Genomic DNA, 12,419 nt, shown 5'->3' on the forward strand with positions numbered 1-12,419 from the left:
ACAAAATAGTGAAAACAGTAAATGAAATTATATTATGAAAAGGAAAAGAATATAAAAAAAGAAATTAAATGAAATTAGAAAACGAAAAAAGAAAAAAATAAGAAGAAAACGAGAAAAAGGAAAAGGAGAAAAGAAAAAAAAAGAAAAAAAGAAAAGAAGCATAGAAATAAAAAAGAATTGGAGAATAAAGAAAAAATTCCCCACAAAAACTACTATGGTAGGAAATGTAATTAGTTTATGGGTAGAAAAATAAATGGGTAGACAAGGGTAAATATGTTTGTTTTTGTGGGTAACTGTGCCAAAACCCTTTTACAATATGCATTCAGGGGTGGACCTATGTGTAAGGGACGGGGTGCTACGCCACCCGCACATTTTAGCCGAGACTACACAATAGTATGTATGTATACATATACATATATATATATATATATATATATATATATATATATATATATATATATATATATATATATATATATATATATATATATATATATATATATAAGGAATGTATACAAATATACTTTAAGTGGCACCCTCAGTAACAAAAATCTCAAGGTGTTTGTTTGGTGCATTTAAGACAACTGCAATTACAAGAGGATCTTTTGTTTCTTCTTTCTCTCTCCTTAATTGCTCTTTTTTGAAATTTCTTTTGTCTTTTTCTTTCCTTTAAGCATTTAACAGAAGATATAAAAAAAATTCTTTCACAAATCTATTCAAAGAAAACCCATTGTTGCACTTTTCTAACTCCTCCGTGATTTATCAATAGATAATGAAAATTAACTATCTTTTCAGGACCACAACTCTGGTAATCTATTAGCAGAAACCAAAATAATAATTAAAAAATATCCTTAGGATAAGTTATTGTTATAATCAATGATGAAAGTTTATTTTGTTGTCAAATTGCTCTAAAGTAGGATAATTGCATATAATATCAAGTGAGATAATTTTCATAAAAAATATAAATTAAAAAATATCTGTAAACTTAATTCTGTTTTAATGTTTAGAGTGCTTATTAGTGTAAGTTTTTGCTAAGTATCTAAATATAAAGTGATATCGAGCCTTTTTTCTTGTACAAAATGCATAATCCAGTTGAATTTTTATGCTTTTTTCCAAGTTTCATAATTATTACATAATCTTTTTGCTTGACCGATTTGTTTATATTAACTCCAAAAACGAATAACCTGAACCGAAACTCAAATAGACCGATTAAGTTTATACCCTTTTAGATAATGTAAATTGTAACATGACCACATTCAAAATTAGTGCCACTCGGAGCCTCTATATCCTGGATTCGCCTTTGTATGCATTTATTTCCTTCTGGTGAATTTAGATTGCGTTGCCTTCCCAAGCATGTTGCTTCGAATACTGATTTGAAAAACCTTAAAGCTCGGTCTTTTCCGAGCGGAAATGGCCAATATATTATGCTAAAGGCGTCGAGGAATGGAAGATATGCATACATACAGGTCTAGCACTAGCTTTAGCATACACATCCGTTCTTCTATTTTTATTTTTTGGACAAGTAATTGTGAAGATTTTACTGATGTGCATGAGCTCTTCTATTAATGAGGGCGATTACTTTGCCATCGGTTTATCTCAATTTTAGTATGACAAACTATATGGGCTGTGTTGCCAAGATAAGCGGTCAGCCGCAGCCCCAGAAAAATCGCATGTGTTGCAACCTTTACTACTCTAATTTACCATGAACAACATTCTTAGAGTTGAACATGTGTTGCTGTTGTTCCTTAATCCCCTTACCAACACTAATCTCCATACAGTTAATGGTCCTTTTGCGAAGGATTAAACAGAGGAGAACATGGTCTGCTTTTGAAAGAAAAGAAAACAAGTTAGCATGTAGCAAGCTTACGATGACTTCAGACACCGGCGACCTGACAGACTTGAATGAATTGATATCACTAAAGATGATTGACATTTTGCACAAAGAAATGAGCATCAAATAGGCAGCTTACACTTGGACCTTGGAAGTATGGAATTTCATACACTTTATAGATATGATTGATGTTCGAACCAGCTTGGGCACCTAGACTAGTCCACCACCCAGTTGAAAGCTTGCAACAAGCCAACAACCCACAAGTACAGTTGTCTGGGTGGCTAAACTTACCCACCAAGGATGGAGCAAACGGGCTCACATGGAGTATTGTAGCTAGACGGAGTTTCATTATATTTTCCTCACCAAGCCATAAATGTAGTTAACTTACTCAGGTATAAAGGAGTTGGATTCACGACAGAGATTTCTGATGTTGCTGAACCCAGTTGTCATAATCTTGAAGCAGTTGTTGCAAAAGCAACGGTACTAGCCTGTCCACTAAAGCCTGCATCATTCTGTGTGAAACATAGTTCGTGATAAGGATTGAGATGAAATTCAAAAGTTACAGAAATAGGTATTTTAGAATTCTTAAAGATGTATAATGAGTATAAAAATTGTGAGGGTCATTTCTATTTTTTACGATTGAAATATCATTTCATTTTGAAACTATTAGATTGTCTGCAGAACTTTGTTTTCAACATGATAAAGATTGTTCAACTGATGTCCGTAGCGACAAGTCCCATAAAAAGAATCATCAAGACATTTAATATCAAGTTTAAGCTATGTTGTATAAAGCACTTTTACAAGGAATCTATCCAATGGAAATGGCTGTTCCACGAGGTCAATACCAAGAAAAGTTTATTGCGGGAATTTGTCACCCTTACAGCAAGTAAGGGCTCTATGAAGACGTCTATGTTCATTTATATGCTGAAATGATCAAGAAAAAGTGTCTGTGCTAACTAATCATGATCACCTTAACTTCTGGAGTGAAGGAATTATCGATAGAACTTGGCAAATGGAAACATGCAGATGTATTTAGGTTCAAATGAGATGGACCAAGCTTGGTGCAAAAGGTTTCATGTCTAAATCAGAGCAAAGACCTTGTATGACACTCCGATTATTTACATTACTTTAATATGGTCCTTACTCTAAGAAAAATCCAGGTACAGGAAAACACACGTCAATGAACAGAGTTTGGTTAATATCTAATTTACATTACAATTTTTGTTTCTAAAACTCTTTGTGATCACAGAGAGTAAAGCAAAGTTAGCAAAAGACTCACAAGTTACCGGGACTCTCAACAGCAGAAGTAGGCAGCATGGTAAATGGCATGGTATATATCTGCAAATACAATCTAAGGTGACAAATTCCATTGAGAGGATCATAATATACAAGAAAGTTTTCTCGTCAATATGATAATTGTACTGGAATGTCGTAGAGATTCAAAGGAAATATATCTCTGATTAACAATAAGTTTCACTAAAAGAATCTACTCATTCAAATACATTTAGACCTCGGTTTTCTGGAGAGGGACAACAGTCTGGAGATTATTGATAGATTTCAGAACCCATCAAATCATGTTATATCCCGCATATAATGTCAGAGACGGAGCCATGATTGCAACCTTATGGGTTCTAGATTTTAGTACACGACTTCAAGTGTTAATGACGGGGTTCTAAATTTAACATTTGTACATATTTGATGAATTTTAAACACCAAATAGATTGTTTGAGCAAAAGCTACAGAGTTTAGCCGAACCCGTAGTTCGGCTTGTTCCTCCACCCCTGTATTATGTGCTATCAATCTAACATTCTTGATAATAAGGCTTCTACTTTCTGACTGTTTTATGGATGGCATGGTAAAAGTACTTTTTCCCAACTGTTCCAAAGGTGTAAATAAGCAATGAGAACTGAAAGGCAGCTATGATTCTAAGAAGGAGCAACATTTATTTTTCCTGGTTAGTATAGGAAAAGGTTTTATATTGTACGTCGGATATTAGGACAAGGAAGTGGTTCTCTTTATCCCTTGCTGCATGTATGTAAACATGCACGAGCATATTCATGCTGTCTACCTTCAACTTTGTACTCCTTTAACCTAAGTTGCTCGGACACGGGTGCGGGTGTCTGACACGTGTGTGGGATACAGATCTTAGTACGGAGATGGGAGCGGGGATCCGGCTAAAAATAATTCAAAAAAATACAACAACATACCCAGTATTATACCACACCGTGGGGTTTGAGGAGGGTAGTGTATACGCAGACCTTATCCCTACCTTGGAGGATAGAGAGGTTGTTTCCAGAAAAATGAAAAAAATAAAAAAATCTCTTAATTATGAGAAATTTTGTGTACTACTTACGTATAGCTTGTAAACTGTGGATTTCTTTTTTAATCTCAAACTGTAGATAAGTAAAGGATTAATTTTCTAGATAAGGTCATGCTACCCTAGTTTTGGTTCTGATTTAGGGAATCAAATTGTATCTCGTCTCAATTTTTTTCGTCCATCGTGGTCAAAGTACCCAAAATTGTTTGACCAGATCCGGTACGGATCCCATACCCATATCTATACTAGTGTCTTATCGACAAGGGTGCAACACCTAAACTGTCCTGTCAAAGCAACTTAGCCTTTAATCCCTCATCTGTTCCCAATGGTGGATGTAGCACTCGGACACCGAGTTCATCTGAACCCATTACTTTCAACGCAGAACATAAATTTATGTATAAAATCCACTAAAATTGCAATAAATAGTAGGTCTAAACCCATAATACTAAGGTTAAACCCATTGAACTTAAATCATAAATTTGGCTCTTCCCGTTCCCCATATCAACTCCATCTGTAATCATATTATTTGCAAGCGATGCTGTCAAAACTAAGAATGAAGAATAACACTTGCAACATTCAGATTGAGACTGTCCTGGAGAAATTCTAAGAAGAAAAATCAGTACTGCTAAAGTGATAAAGTAAAATAGGGTAGCCTTTTCTTTCTGAGAAATTTTCCGACATCTATCACAGGAAATTTGGCATGAGAATAAGCATAAAACATTCTGAGGAAAGAGAGAGAGAATAACCTCAAGAGAGATATTTAATTTCACATCAACATTTAGGAAAGGCTGAGATCCAACTGTTTCCCACGTTATACGGTTTACCATTGATGCTGCAAGTTAAAAAAGTTGCATGTGTAAACATGTAATTATAAATTCTAAGTATGTTACAAAAGCCCATTTTCGTTCAATTTAATAACAATGTCATGCTCTAATCTTGTTTTGATATACCTGAAAAGTGGTCATTCTGCTGCTCTACCAAATCAGAACCCTCAAACTGCAATGAACATTAGGCACTTACATATCAACTTCTTGAACGATAACTAATTTAAGAAACGTAGAATCTCAGCAGATGATGGTTGTACATATTAGCGATTAATCTTAAGCTATCAGGTTTTATTTTTCCTTTAGTTAATTACGTGTATTCGAAAGGAAGGTTGATGAATATATATGCAAGACTCATTTACAAAGAAGAATTATTAAGTTAAACGTGGGAGAAGCTAATGTCCAGAAGAAAACTGTCCTCTTGCTTGTTCAATCATCGGGAAATTAACCCTTAACTACACTCTTTTATCTCCTCCTCTCTATATCACTCCAGATAAAATTCTTCTTCGATGGTACTAACTAGATTAAAAGCAGTAGCTGCAACTGCGGATATTTTAATCCCCATAGCAATTATATTAACTGGTGATCACACAACATAATATCATTTTCAGACAACTAAACATTTCCATGCGTTTAGCTAGCTCATGAAACATTTCAAGTGTGATTGAAACTTTGGAAGATTCTTGGTCTCAAAGAAAGAGGCATTGAACAGCACATCACAGATACTGCTTCCTTAGGTTGGCGATGTTTCCAGAATCAGGGATATTATACTTGAGGTAGAATCAATCTATGCTTATTACCTACGCAGTCTTTGGGAGCCTTACCTTGCAAGACAACATCTCCACAGTGCAGTCTTCGCTGGTTGGGTTCACTTGTAAAATCAAAACAGGGGCAACTTCAAAATTCAGAAGTTGAACTTGTGGTAGAGTACACCTGCAAGTAACATACTCAGCAATATCTTATAACTCTTATTTGGGATGTATAGGCTGGCAAGAAGAAGATGAACTATTTTCACTTACAAATAGTTAGTATCTGGTATCAATACATGAACATTTCTGATTATCCATCACAAACTGAAAAGGCGCCAAAGTAGTTGAAACTCTCAGTGGCTGCAAACCATTTTTCATAATGTGATTATTTGACGGTTCTACCGAACGGTTCTATCCAAATCTCCTTATCTATGTTGAATTTTGCTCTTACTTTTGCCTTGCCATATCTTTTATGGATACCTCAAGAAACACAGGAAATATGCCAAACGTTAACCTTATGTGAGGTACATGAAAGTTTCTCATGCAGGATAGTTCTTGAGGATTTCATATCTTCTCAATTTACACACTTCCATTTCAGGTATAGACTGATAATTACCTAGTGGAATTGAAATCTACTCCCCCAAATAGTTAGAGAACCTAATTAAGCATATCATCTCCTCCATTTAGTTAAGTATGTTAAATAATGGGAAGTAATATCCGCAGACTAAAAGGAGAGAAGAGAATTATTAAATTTACCCCAAGTTGTTTGATATCTCCATTCGAGAAGGAAAGAAAGGGTTACTCAAGTGATAAAACCCTTCGCTTCCAACCAAGAGCTTGGGAGTTTGAGTCACAAGGGGAAAATAAGAAAAAAACATGATAGGGCCTTGGGGAGGGGGGTTTAAAGGCTGGAGTTTACCAAATTTTTATAAAGTATCTGTATTAAGAATATTAATCATCACATAACATCTATCTTATGTTGATAAACTCTAATCATCTATCCAACAACAGCACCAGGTCTCTATATTTTGCTCACTATCTGAGTAAGAAGTTAGGCCACTTAGAATGTCCATTGTTGATTAGTCATTACTGGAATTCATTGGTCATCCTCTATGCTTTAGGGTAGAATGCTCGTTTAGATACAGTTATACTTTAGCCGTCAGAAGAATTCATCAGAAGATCTTGCTTGGTTGTCACTGCAGTTTGGTCGCGTAAGCTGCTGATTTTGCACATTTCATTGCCTGTTACTCAATTCACAATCAGTTGGCTCTTGAAAACTTCCGTTGCAACTTGGTTAGTATTATTGGACGATCATAAGAATTAGCTTTCAATTCATTTAGCCGCAGTTTTAAGTTATATCATCTTTCCTAGTGGGATAACAGCCAAACAGGCAGTTCTTTCTTAAGTTACAAACAGTAAAGGTAAGTTTTGGTTTAAGGTGGTGGCCTTGCAGTGAGAACCAGTTAGCTAATTAGCTTTTAATTACCAAAAATGATTAGGTTATAAGCTTATTTTGATATCACAAGCAGAGGGGCTAAATTACTTTCTTCTTTTGAAGTACCGCATGTTAACAGGGAGGGGGCAGATATACCAAACGATTATTTGTTTGCAAAACTAGCATAGACCAAGAATCTACAGCTAGCATATATGAAGATTTCCGAAGCAGAAAAGCAAAATAAACCAAGTCTCACGCCGTTGAACAAATGATAAGGACAATAGTACATGAAAGCAAGAATCAGGTTAAGTCAACAAATTTCAGGTGGTTCTTAGGCAACACCTATTAACAAAGCTTAGAAATCTTTAAGCCTTTCCTAGCTACTACGGAATCTCAGAAACAAACTTCTGAAGGTACCAAAAACTACAAGTACTAATTGGTTAAATTGATAGTAATCATACAACTCATATTTCAGGATCTGTCCGTGCAAAAAGTGGATCCTTAAGTCATTTAGAATGCAGCATAGAGCCTAATGCCATCTCTTTTATGGTTCATATACCAATAGAAGTATAAGAGTATTCATAAAACTGTATGAAATGGTTTAACTTTTTCAGTACTCTAACACTTGTTTAGAGGCTTAATAGTTCGATCAAATTCATTTCTTTGCACAGTGGCGTTTGTTCTGCAAAAAACTTCTTTTCTATGTAACGACGACAAGTATGAATGAATGGATTCAATGTTTTTGTCAATACATGAACAGATAACTCGAAAACTACTTGACATCTAGCCACAATAGTAAAAAAATTGTTCAAGTTGGTTAAAATGCAATAGTTTCACACAGCAAGAAGAAAAGATAGAAGAGCAAGATGGAATGTCCTTGGACCAAGACACTAGACAAGACGAAACAAATCCTTACCTGTACATGTTAGAATCAATAGATTCAAAGCTTTGCAAAGCTCTTTTGTTCAACATTGCTTCAACACCAGATTTATGGCTCAGAAATTCACTTATATGAAATGATATATTATCTCCACCAATACCGTCATGCTTGGGAAGCTTAATTCTTTCTTTCTTCCTGGCAGAAAGGTTTGCTCTCTTGGCATCTGAGTCTGACAAATTAGACTTGATCACTTCGACGACTCCAATTCTCTTCCTGAAACAAATACCAGCTTTATATTAGCCATAGCATGAAGAGAACAGAAGGAAAAAAAAACCGAACGCTTACTATTCCGTAACATGAATTTGAACATTAGGAGTGTGGTTGGAAGGAAACAGGGTTGAAGGGAAGTAGAAGGAGACCAGTGATAGTTATATACTATTTTAATAGAAGAATTAACCTAAATAGCCACCCACCCGCCCAATTGCTTAAACTAACAATAGCCCGTGAATGTGTAATATATGTATAATCCATGCATAATATGTATATAACCGTGTATAATCAATGTAAACCGGCTAGGAAAAGTAAAATGTGAATCAGCCGGCTATTTGTGTAAAAATATCTTTTTAATAGTTTTGTATTTGTTTAGATACACAACCATTCCCTTTCTGTCCTTCGCGCCTTTACTTTTCTATTCTTTATCATTGTAAAACATTTATAAAGCATAAGGCTCACAACAAGTAATGAAATTAAGTCAAACATTAGACATATATATTTCTGAAAACATGAAATTTCTAGTTAGGCAGGACATGGTTCAGCTACAGCTTACTGAGGACATGACCCTCGATAGAAAGGTATGGAGGTCGAAAATTAGGGTGGTCTTACAAGTAGTAGTAGTAGTCGGGTACTTTCCTATTCCTAGTCCCTTGTTTCTATACTATGTGTCCGTATTAGCAGTAGGATTGACACTATTCTTGCAGTTTCGTATCCCTGGATCTCTGTCATTACTCGTTGCATTATTTGTTTCCACGGTCTTATTACCTTATTGTTACTATTGTTTCTCTATTGCTCCATTTTTAACGTTCTTGAGCCTAGGGTCTTTAGGAAAGAGCCTCTCTACTTCATAGGTAGGGTTAAGGTACGCGTACACACTATCCTCTCCAAACCCTACTTGTGGGATTCCACTGGGTTGTTGTCGTTGATGATGAAGAAATTTCTAGTTAAATGGAAACAAGTTGGTGAAAATTATCTTGATTCTATTATGACTGAATTAAAACCATATCAACAAACTTTCCAAGGTCAAGACATGAAACAAAAATGACGCTAACCCTCCAACCCCCACCCCCACGCCCCACCCCCACTCTGACCCAACAAGAACAGTAATATCATAATTTTACATAGTAGAACTCCAAAAAATATAACAATTGGGGTAGAAGAAGAATAAATTCACCTGGAAAAGGAGCATTGTTGGAGGAGAAATGAGTAATTAGACCCAGCAGTTTGAATGACCCTCATAACTAACTACTTCTTCACGAGCAGCTATCCACTAAGCTTCAAAGTAAGTTTAATGCCATGGTAAGTTTTATAGTTGCAGCCAAAGAGAAGAGGAATTATATTGAAGGAATTGTTGTGATGTTTTACCCGGGAAAGTGGGTGTGTGCACATTAGCTCTTCCTCTCTTGTTTGGCAGTTAGGCTCATCACCATATATATCATCCATTCACGTGGACTACTTCAGCAATCAACACGACCTGCCTTGTCCCAAAATATCCATTTCGGTCCACCAATTATTAATTTATTACCCCCTTCCAAAATAAGCGAAATCAATTGGATTTTTTAATTAATATAGTCGCCCCAAATGTATATTAATTTAAAATAAAATATACATATAATATACTCTCCGTCTCGTATTAACCATCGTCGTTACTAAAAATAGTTGTCTCTGTAATAAAACAATAAAAGAAGAAAGAAGAGTATGCACAGAAAAGTAGTGAGAGAATTTTTATTAATTTTGGGAGGAATTACAATGGAATAGAACCCCTCTATTTACAAGGAAAAAAAGACTTAGCCACAAATTAAAAACCCTAGGATCTCTCTAAAATATAGACATTCACCTTAAATACTATTTATAACACCCCCACCCCCTTGAATGTCTATTCAACAGATAATGTGCCTCGTTAAAACCTTAACTAAAATAAAACCCAGTGAAAAAAAATTCTAGAAAAGGAAAAAGAGTACACATATTTAGAAATACACCTTTTGATTACCTCATTATAAACCTAGCAAGAAAAATCCAGTAGGACAAAAACTTGTAAGGAAAAAAGAGTACAACGCATATTCACTCCCTCTGATAAGGACATCGATTCACATCTTTGAGCCTTCGCATCCCAATCTTGTACGCTAGCTTCTTGAGGTTGATGTCGGTAGAGACTTCGTAAATAAATCAGCCATATTATCACTTGAATGAATCTGTTGCACATTGATATCATCATTCTTTTGAAGATCATGTGAGAAAAACAACTTTGGTGAAATGTGCTTTATCATATCTCCTTTTATGAATCCTCCCTTTAATTGGGTTATGCATGCTGCATTGTCTTCATGTAAAATCGTGGATACTTTGCCGCGCTCCAAACCACATTTGTCTCGAATAAGATATATTATAGATCTCAACCATGTTTATTCTAAGTTTCAATGATGACAATTGTGCAAAGCTAAATCCTATCTACTTTGATTGTAGGTATCAAGGCACCACCAAGGGCATCAACAAATAGGAAATAAGATCGAAGATTTGATGATGCTAAAACAAAGGAAGTCAAGCCATCATAAAGAAATTTAAGATTTGACGATGCTAAATCAAAGGAAGTCAAGCCATCAAAAAGGAACCAAATTAGTCCTGCCATCTCAGTGTCAATCAAAGGTCATCGAGGCTGTCTAAGAAAGGAAACATATCAAGTGCAGCTCGAGAATATCAAGCCTCTCCTCAAGGACTATATTGGAAGATCCAACCAAATGGAAGCCTCAAATCACTCCATGAAATGAGCACATGAAAGAAGAAGGACATAAACGAATCTAAGCCATCTTAAGTGCAGGATTCGGAGGCACCCCTTGGGTAAAATCTCTTAGAAGGTTTAGTGCCTCAATCAAGATCAATCTGCAACGGATCCCAAACTCGCCTATAAGCAGAATACCAATCTCAAGAAGAAGATTCACGCAACTACAAACACTGTCTTCTAAGTCTCTCTAGTTCTTAGCACAAACACTATATTTTTGAGTTTTATTAGTGTCACAAGATAGGAAGAGTTAGAACACAAAAGAGAGTTGTGTCAACATTCATAAATTACTGTTGCTAATCATTTATGGTGGTGAACGCACTAAACCATCACTGTTTTAATTCTTTATCAAGATCCTAGAGAACCCTTGTGACCCAAGGGAAAATAGACGTAAGTACCAAACCGGTACCGAACCAGTATAAAAACTGTTGTGTCTTGTTTAGTTTTCAATTCGTTTGGTTCGTCTCTACTTTACCTATTTGTTGCGCAAAACCTAGTCACAAATAGGTGTAAATTCTGACATCACCATAGAAAACTTTGTTCTTCCGCTCCTTGCTGGAGGAGCGACATACTGGAAGAAATTGGAAGATTGACGATGAAATGAAGAACGCTATTTTACGACAGCAACACAACAAAGAAGAATTTTATGTGGCTTCCTTGTCAAGAATTAAAAGTTTTTCTCTTAGAGAGGCATTTTCCTCGCTTAGAAAAGACTAAACTTACAATTAGCCAACCAATTTTAATAGACCACAATTCACCATCCCCCCTCTTGTACTTTCAATTGGTATCAGAGCAAGGCTCACAAACTTTTCTTAATAGCTAGTGAGGAAAAGATCATAGGATCGAACACAGTCGTTGGTGTATTATTTCAAGAAGGAACCTCTCAAGTACGACCTCTATATTTCAACGCGCAACACTTTTCTCATTGGAAAGTTTGTACGGAAACATACAACATGTCGTATGACATCAAAGTTTGGCGGGTGATCAAAAAGAAAAATCTTCCAATTCTGCCAAAGAAAGATGAGAATAGTCAAGTCATAGTATCAACTATCCACTTGATTTAGATGATTACACTGATGAGCAAGCTGCTGTCATAATTGTGAATGCTAAAGCAAAAAATCTACTGTATAATGCTATCAGTGGTGAAGAGTATGAAAAGATATCAAGCTGCGAAACTGCTAAGGAAATGTGGGATAAATTGGAGGTCACATATGAAGGAACCAACAAGGTAAAAGAAATAAGGATAAATCTTTTGGCTCGTGAATATGAGCTATTTCAAATGAAGTATGGAGAATCAACAAAGGAAATGTTCTCTAGGTTCAACAAAATTCTTGGAG

At 35.5% G+C, this 12,419-nt stretch overlaps 1 protein-coding gene across 3 annotated transcripts; it reads right to left on the minus strand.

Annotated features, from left to right (window-relative positions):
* Nucleotides 1-1,893: 1,893 nt before the first annotated feature.
* Nucleotides 1,894-9,770, minus strand: LOC107801041 (uncharacterized). Of its 3 annotated transcripts, XM_075253142.1 has the most exons (8): nt 9,675-9,770; nt 9,484-9,579; nt 8,073-8,309; nt 5,797-5,905; nt 5,099-5,144; nt 4,895-4,980; nt 3,111-3,169; nt 1,894-2,343 (listed from the first exon to the last, which is right to left on the minus strand). In XM_075253142.1, exons 2-8 carry the CDS (start codon nt 9,546-9,548, stop codon nt 2,241-2,243), a joined length of 705 nt encoding a protein of 234 aa, XP_075109243.1. In that variant the 5' UTR covers nt 9,549-9,579; nt 9,675-9,770; the 3' UTR covers nt 1,894-2,240. The 3 variants fall into 3 exon arrangements, with proteins under 3 accessions (XP_075109243.1, XP_016479789.1, XP_016479790.1); XM_016624303.2 differs by having other exon boundaries at nt 9,484-9,716; XM_016624304.2 differs by lacking the exon at nt 3,111-3,169 and having other exon boundaries at nt 9,484-9,717.
* Between the last annotated feature and the right edge of the window lie 2,649 nt (nt 9,771-12,419).

The sequence above is a fragment of the Nicotiana tabacum genome, chromosome 1 (assembly GCF_000715075.1).
Source record: "Nicotiana tabacum cultivar K326 chromosome 1, ASM71507v2, whole genome shotgun sequence".
Taxonomy (NCBI): Eukaryota; Viridiplantae; Streptophyta; class Magnoliopsida; order Solanales; family Solanaceae; genus Nicotiana; species Nicotiana tabacum.

Bases quoted from the DNA above. Each gene is read 5' to 3' on its own strand.
- LOC107801041 (XM_075253142.1), bottom strand. From the start codon at position 9,548: ATGAGGGTCATTCAAACTGCTGGGTCTAATTACTCATTTCTCCTCCAA. The intron at 5,145-5,796 runs GTAAGGCTCCCA...TGTTCATTGCAG, and splicing joins TGGAGATGTTGTCTTGCAAG to TTTGAGGGTTCTGATTTGGT. The intron at 2,344-3,110 runs GTGAGTCTTTTG...TGTTTCACACAG, and splicing joins GTTGAGAGTCCCGGTAACTT to AATGATGCAGGCTTTAGTGG.